The sequence below is a fragment of the Nannospalax galili genome, unplaced genomic scaffold (assembly GCF_000622305.1).
Source record: "Nannospalax galili isolate Female #2095 unplaced genomic scaffold, S.galili_v1.0 scaffold1745, whole genome shotgun sequence".
Classification (NCBI taxonomy): Eukaryota; Metazoa; Chordata; class Mammalia; order Rodentia; family Spalacidae; genus Nannospalax; species Nannospalax galili.
In genome coordinates this window covers 218,996-226,704 of record NW_008352148.1, presented here as the reverse complement: position 1 = coordinate 226,704, position 7,709 = coordinate 218,996, and the positions used below count along the sequence as shown (strand labels likewise).

Here is a 7,709-nt window from a genome sequence, read left to right as displayed (position 1 = left end):
GTGGGCTGGGCCCTCCCACATCACTCATCAAGAAGATGCCCTTCAGACATGGCCACAGGCCAGTCCAATAGAGGAAATTCCCTGATTGAGGCTCCCTCAACCCAGGTGTGTCAAGTTGACACTAAAGCTATCCAGCACACTCCTAGAACCTTCTATCATCAGTATATTCTAGGAGGGAAGAGGAAAAATTTCCTCTTTCCTTGTTTGCTAACAAATATAAAGAAGCTCATTCATGGAACCAGGATTATGCTGTGTTCACCCCTTATGACTCTCAGTGTGTGCATGACCATTGGGACTGTACACCATGGCATACCAAGCCTTGACTCCATCCTCTGGGAAGATGCCAGTCAAGGCTCTGTGACCAGAGAGGAGACTACAGAGGACAAGGAACTCTCATAGCTTCCCTTCTAGTGGGAAATGACAATCATGGACATACTTTACAAACTCCCAAAACAGTGCCCTGAATGGGAACGGACGAGGGGGAAGCAAAGGCAGAAGGAGACTGCGGGGCTGAGGGGTTCTGAGTCAGCAGCTGCAGGAGGTCAGAGAGCAGGCACACAGATGTCTTGATGACTGAGAGATCCTGAGGCCTATGCTTTGGGGGCTTGGCATAGAGTTCAGTGTAGCTGGTACAGGAGAGGAAGGGAGGGGAAGGGGATGATGTTAGGGAGGCTGTGACTTAGGACTGTATAAGCCATTAAGGATGTTCTAAAGTCATTGATGTTTCCTCCAGTGATCTGGGAGGCCATGTGGCAAGCCCATAAGCATCTCATCTTCCTGGTGGAGTCCACCCCCATGGGATGCCTTGGTGTCTATGAATAGGTTGAGAAATAATCAGCCGAGCTCACTAATCTAGTCTCCACCTCGGCTGATACAGAGGTCATAAAGGCAACCCAAGGCAGATCTACTCACTGTTCTGAGGCATCTGTGGCTACCAGGCTCTGGTCCCACATTTTGCCCCTTCAAGCATCTGTGGTAGCTATGACTTCAGGCTTACTGGTGGCTTCTATCCCTGTCACCACCTTCATCACACTTAAAGAGCAATACAGAATCCCTGTCAAGCACACAACTGATGCTCGAAGCATCATGGAAAAGACAGACAGCATTGGCAGACTTCACTGTGTGGTAACTTCCAGAACTCAATTCTCTTTATGTCACTCAGAAAGCCTTGAAGTACATGAAATTTTTCCCTGCTTTGTGGATGAGGGGATTGTGAGAAAAGTTATAACTGAATGACCTGAGGCCACATAGTGTGGGGCAGCAGTTGAGTTGGACACAAGTCTTACAGCTTCAAAGGCTGTGTGGAGGGGGCCTGAGACTGTGGTAGGCTCTGAGCCAGACCTCAGCCTTTCTGTGGACAACATGGTGGCAGACATCACAGGAGCCATAAAGTGGCCCTGGTACTGGAAAGTGTAGTCTTCCTTACACATTTTAAAGGAAGTTACAGCAATAAACTAAGGGACTTATATACCTTAGAAACAAGGTACAGGGTAGTGGAAATTAGCTGAGAGCCATCACAGAAGGAAGACAATGGGACCACAGATGTTTCCTGCTGAGGCCACTAAGAAATCTTATGTGCAAGGAGGAATGACCCCCTACCCCCAACTTCCAAGAGCTTCACGACAAGTTTCAGACATTTCCCTGCTTTTTTGGGAAGCCTACTCTATTCCACCCAAATTGGTGCTTTGTACAAAATCTTCAGTTGAGACAGTCAGTAGAATTGGCAACACAGCTGAGTGGAGATGATATAACTGAAAACAGCCAACTGGTGTCTCCTTCTACCTCTCCATAGGGGAATTTACTCGAGAAAATGAAAATTTGCTCCATGCCCAAGTTTTTCCGCTTTGTACAAGACAGAGTGGTGTCAAAGAAGAACCCTGGTGTACTGGTAGAAGACCTGCGTTTTGGCACAATCCCTGTGAGGCTGTTTCAGCCCAAGGCAGCATCCTGCATCCCGAGGCGAGGCATCATTTTCTACCATGGAGGGGGTTGTGCTTTTGGCGGCCTGGGTAAGGAGCGTCCCTCAGGAACCTCACCTACATTAGGAACTCTTGGGAGGGAGTCAAATCAAACAGCGTTGGAGAGCCTTTTGGGGAGGCCATATTGAGGCTGAGGGTTGTGGCGTTAATGAGCTTGTAGTTTCCAGGGAAATGTTTTCTATTGTCTTAGCTCTGGAGGGGACAACAGTGTCGCACGCTGCCAACCACCTGGTGTGTAACACCCCCTCCTTCATTCTTTCTCAGAGACACTGGCCCACCCATGATCTCACACTTGTGTATTTCCATCACCTCTGCTGGAGCACCACAGCCCAACCAGTCTGCACCTGCTCTACCCCTTCAGTTGGGCATCTTGATAGTGGTTCTCTGTTCTACTTGACACATGAGCTGATCCTCTCCATTAACCACAAGGGTCTCAAAATACATCCCAGAACTAAACATTTCTGCACTCTGGCCTCTCCCATGCTCCTCGTTGGCCTGTCCCACTCAGGCACTTGTGCCTCTGTCTGCCCTTGCTGTGCTGCAGGACAGACCCCCATTTGTACAGAGACACTCTAGGCTCATCTCTCTTTTTGTCTTTATAGGCTATTTGCTTCTCATCAAATTTGCCCAAACTGCCCAGGCAATCGCCAACTGCCCCTTGATCTTGGCTTTTTTTCCACAAATGGCCCTTCTAGTGTGGGCTACCCCAACATCTTATGGAAAGAATTTTCCTGCCATTCTGAGGCTAGACCCTTGCATCCCTGACTCCATTACATCTTCCTTGTTAAATATATATGTATATATTTAATATATATTTTTAATATATTTAATATTTTTAACATATATGTATATATATATATATTTTGGTCTTTTTGAGACAAGGTCTCCCTGTAGCCGCAGCTGGCCTGGATTTGCTAATGGAGACCAAGCTGGCCTCGAACTCGCAGAGATCCGCCTGCCTCTGCCTCCCAAGTGCTGGGATTAATGGTGTGTGCCACCACACCCGGCTCCTTGTAGAATATTTTTATGATGTTTGTAACACTGCTTTTCACTCTCTAGTAAGAACGAGAACTCCAAGAGGGCAGAGAAGACCTGTGCTGTCTATGTTGTCTATTGTTTTTATTTTTTTAGTGAATCTGTAAATAGATGGGAATTACATAAAAGGATAGATTTGTAAAGGAACAAGTGGATGGATGAATGGATGCACAGAGGCATGGGTGGATAGATTAGGTGCTTTTCCCCTTGTAGTATTCAGTTGGCATGCGGGAGGGGTTACTTCCTGCACCTGCTGATGGATGTATTGTAGGTGTACCATAATGCCCTCTCTTATTTACAAATTAATTATGAATATGGCCCAGGTATAGGAGACACACTTGTTCAGGAATATTTTTCAATCTCACAAACCCTTGGAAGTCCCCACCCCAGCCTGCCAAGCTCTACTGAGGTATGACGTCATTTGCACAGGTAAAGCAGACAGAGTGGAAGTGAAGTTGGGCAGGGGTCAGGGCCCAGGTAAGGAGGATGAGGGTCTCCATACTGGCTGTATTTAAACTCTTCTTGGACCATTAAAGTCACACTTACTTGCCATCAGCCTTCCCTCAGGCTGACTCAGTCCCTCATTAGGATGTCCCAGGCATCTGTACCTAAAAACGCCTATGATGATGTTAATGATGTACAGCAGGACTGAAACATGCTTCTGCAGAACCTTGAGCACGGGAGCTGGCCTCCTGCCTCTGCTGAGACCCCCTCAGCGCATCGGCCTCTGTACCTGCTCTTTCATTTTCTGCCACAGTGCTGAAGGTGCTTGCTTCCACCTAGCAATCTCCATGGATGTAAAATCACTTGATGACATTTACAAAATCCCAGTTCCTGAGCCTGCACTCTAGAGATGCTGATTCAATGGCTTAGCAGTCTGAGTAGATCACATGAACAGATTGCCCAGTGCCTGCTGTGTGCCAGCATCCAGGGCTGGACAGGACATGCATGTGTCAGATTCTATGCCTGGCACTGTTCTTAGATGCACTATGCAGTGACCTTAGGGAACTTGCTTCCTGGAATGTCAGATGTACCACCCTCCTAATTGAAGTGTCCCATCCATCCATTGTGTGTTTCCTAATCTATATGAAATTATTCACATCCCCAAATGGCCACTCTAAACCCCCTAATCTTGGCTTTGTCCATTTCAGATCCCAAAACATTTCCAGTTCTCACTGTAGAATAAAATGATGCAGAAGATGCACTTCAAGGTCCCCACCAGCCCTGATACTGAGATTGGGAGTGCTGTCTGGTTTTGTCTGGCAGGGCCAGCCAGTCACTTCAGAGGAGACAAGAATCAGAACACAGGACAGATGTCAGCTGCTTACCCACATCTGTAGCTTCTGTCCTGGGGCTGTGATGGGATGTTCTAGGCCTTCCTCATGGGCCATATTGGGTCTGCTCTTGTCTTACAGATTGTTACCACAATATATGCAGTTTCCTGGCCCGGGAAACAGACTCAGTGCTGCTGTCAGTGGGGTGAGTGACTTATGACAGACAGTGGCTTTATCATGGAATGGGGATTGGGTATCTAGATGGTTGTAGATTACCATAAAGGCAACAAACCCAGAGACTTTCTGGCACATGCCCTTATGGATAAAGGCACAGCACTCTTCAACGCAGCAGAAACCCGGAAGGCTACCCATTGCTGGGGTGTGTGTGGAAGAGCCGTGCTAAAGTGAATATGAGATTACACAGTACTGCTCCGCATGGAGCACCCCATGGCCACTCAGTAGATGAAACAGGAGGGCACATTGAGATGTGAAAGAATCTAGGTAGTGTAAAATTAAATGAAACTTTTCAACAGCTTACATGAAGCCCAATACCTTCTTTATAAAGTTAAAAACAATTAACAATCAGTCAAACACTTTCTATGAATACCTATAGACATGCAACACAGTGCTGTTAAAATAAAAATGGGTTCAGGAATCATGGTAGCCTTCCTCTCAGCAGGCTGGCATTGGCCTGGGGAGGATGTAGGATGATGGCTGAAGTCGAGATCAAAGTTACTGTTTGGGTGATAATTCTGAAAGTGCTCAGTGTACTGTTAAAAACTTACCTATCCACTACCAGCCACTCCTGGACCAGTGTGGAGAGTGACTTAAGACTCAACTAGTTTTTTGGGGGGGAAAAAGGGGGTCTTTGAGTAGATGGAGGGCAGAAGGGGCTACTCACTAAAATTCTGTTTCTTGTTCCCAGAGAACACTAGTAAGTGGGACACAATTTATAGAAGGCCGTGAGAGAAATTAAAGCTTCCCTGTTAGATTCTGCCTCTACAATAGCCCCTCACACCTTGGCATCTTCCAGGTTGGGTGTATGTGGGTAGCAGCATCTTTCTAGCCTCAGAAACCTCCCTCCACTTGGCTTCTAGAGTATCTGAACTTGCATTGTTGGAACCCAAATCCCAGAAGGCCTTGGGGACATCGAAGATCCCCTGCATGAAGAGCACAGAAAGATCCGCATTGACGTGCACGTCAGCCTGCCGTTTCCTCTTTGTTCCTTAGGCACCACTTGTAGTGATGATATTTTGTGGGGAATTCCAAATATCGGGCCTGTGGGATGCAGCAGTTGTGAGACAGTGGCTGGTGGTTTTATTCAGTCAAAGAAGGGGCTTTGGACTGTGGGAGGGCTGCAATGGGTAGTTCCTGGGAGGAGAGGCCTGAGAGGTGCTGAAATACAAGGAGACTTTCTCCTCCATTCCTCTCCTCCCCACCTCTACCCCTCCCTACCCTGCCTCTACCTCCCCTTTCCCTTTCCTCCTCTGCCCTCTTCTCCCCTCTCCTCTCCTCTGTTCTGTCTAACTGAAACGTCTTTATCTTGACTTTAACCTCAGCCTCTCCATCTTTCCATACAGGCAATATGACAAGCCACTGCTTTTCCTCTTGTTTTCCTACTTCTGACCAACTTGCATAATCCTGTGTGAGACTTTTTATTTTTCATCTAAGTGGCTTTAAGTGAGAATGACTGTGGGCTGGTTCTTCAAATTCACATAGGAAATAGTAGAAATAACCATCTGTTTAGTTTCATCTCTGTTGCTGTGATAAAACACTGGCAAAAAGCAACTTAGGGGAGGGAAGGCTCATTTCAGCTTCAAACTCCAGGTCTCAATCCATCATTACGGTGAGTCAAGGCAGAAACTCAAGCAGGAACATGTTATTCCACCTTCAACCAAGGAATTCACTTCACAACCAAGAAATACAGCAAGAACCATGACAGGTGCTTCTTGCTAGCTGACTGGTAGGCACATGTTTAGCTCACCTCCTCATATAGCCCAGAACCACCTACCCAGGGAATGGTACCACCCACAGCGGGCTGGGCTCTCTCACCTGAATGAACAATCAAGATAATCCCTTACAGACATGCCCACAGGCTGATCTGACCTAGGATATTGCTCAGTTGAGGCTCTCCTTTCAGATGATGCTAGCCTGTTTCAAGATGACAATTGAAGACAATCAGGACAACATCCTTAACTGTTAGGGTCATTCTGAAGATTAAATCAGGTTCGTTCTCCTCTGGGCATAGAGGACACTGTTCAAATAACCACCTTTGGTATGCATGCCAATGTACAATTTTTTTTTCTTTTTCCTTCTTAGGTACCGCAAGCTTCCTGACCATCATCACCCCGTTGCTTTCCGGGACTGTTTGAGTGCTTCCATCCACTTCCTCAAAACCCTGAACACCTATGGGGTGGACCCCTCCCGGGTGGTAGTCTGTGGAGAAAGTGTTGGAGCTGGGGCTGTGGCCATGGTCTCTCAGGTCTTATTGGGCAGACAAGATCTTCCCCAGCTCCGGGCTCAGGTCCTGATTTATCCAGCCCTTCAGTTAATCAATTTCCAGTTACCATCTTACCGACAGAATCAAGATGTCCCATTCCTGTCTCGGAAATTCTTGATGACCTTGGTGTGTAAGAACTTGGCCATTGATCTCTCTTGGCAAGACACCATGTTGAAAGGATCTTGTATACACCCGGATGCTTGGAAGAAGTACAGGAAGTGGCTCAGCTCTGACAACATCCCCCAAAGATTCAGGCGCCAAGAGTCACAACCCCAGTTTCCTGCACCTTTTAATGAGGCCGCCTACCTGGAAACCAAGCATGTTTTAGATGCAGAACTTTCACCTCTCCTAGCAGATGACAAGACCATAGCTCAGCTTCCTGAGGCATTCCTGGTGAGTTGTGAGCATGACGTCCTCCGGGATGATGTCTTGCTGTACAAGAAGCGCTTGGAAGACCAGGGAGTCCCTGTAACCTGGCACCATGTGGAGGACGGCTTTCATGGATGCATACTTTTATTTGATAAGATTTTCTCTTTTCCTTGTGCACGTGAGGTTATGGATTCTACAGTCAGTTACATAAAGGGCATATGAAATCTTAGGGGTGGAGGCCAGTAGCTGAACAATTGCCTAGAATGCAAAGTTAAATCCCTAGCACTACCATAAAACAAAACAAAAAACCTCACCTTAAATAAACAAGTAAACAAGCAAAATAAAAACAAGCAACACCTCTTAAAAATAAAAACAAACCCCATAAATGAAAAGAAAGAAAAAAATACGATGGTAACTGTGGTGCCTTTGGTAGGGAAGTAAAGGATGGCCTTTGCTACCAGCAAAGGTCTTTGCTGAGTGCCCCAGATGAGAAAAAAGAGACAGAGCTGAGGCTCTGCTGGCTGCAAGGATTCTCACCATGTCTTTTCTTCT

At 46.8% G+C, this 7,709-nt stretch overlaps 1 protein-coding gene across 1 annotated transcript in view; it reads left to right on the top strand.

Moving 5' to 3' along the window:
• The window catches only part of LOC103746744 (arylacetamide deacetylase-like 4), a 12,759-nt gene extending 5,380 nt beyond the window's left edge, over positions 1 to 7,379 (top strand). The window contains exons 2-4 of the mRNA XM_008849035.1: positions 1,793 to 2,009; positions 4,430 to 4,493; positions 6,608 to 7,379. Of these exons, the coding sequence (XP_008847257.1) occupies positions 1,793 to 2,009; positions 4,430 to 4,493; positions 6,608 to 7,379 (1,053 nt within the window). The remainder of the gene's footprint in view (positions 1 to 1,792; positions 2,010 to 4,429; positions 4,494 to 6,607) is intronic.
• The last annotated feature ends 330 nt before the right edge of the window (positions 7,380 to 7,709 follow it).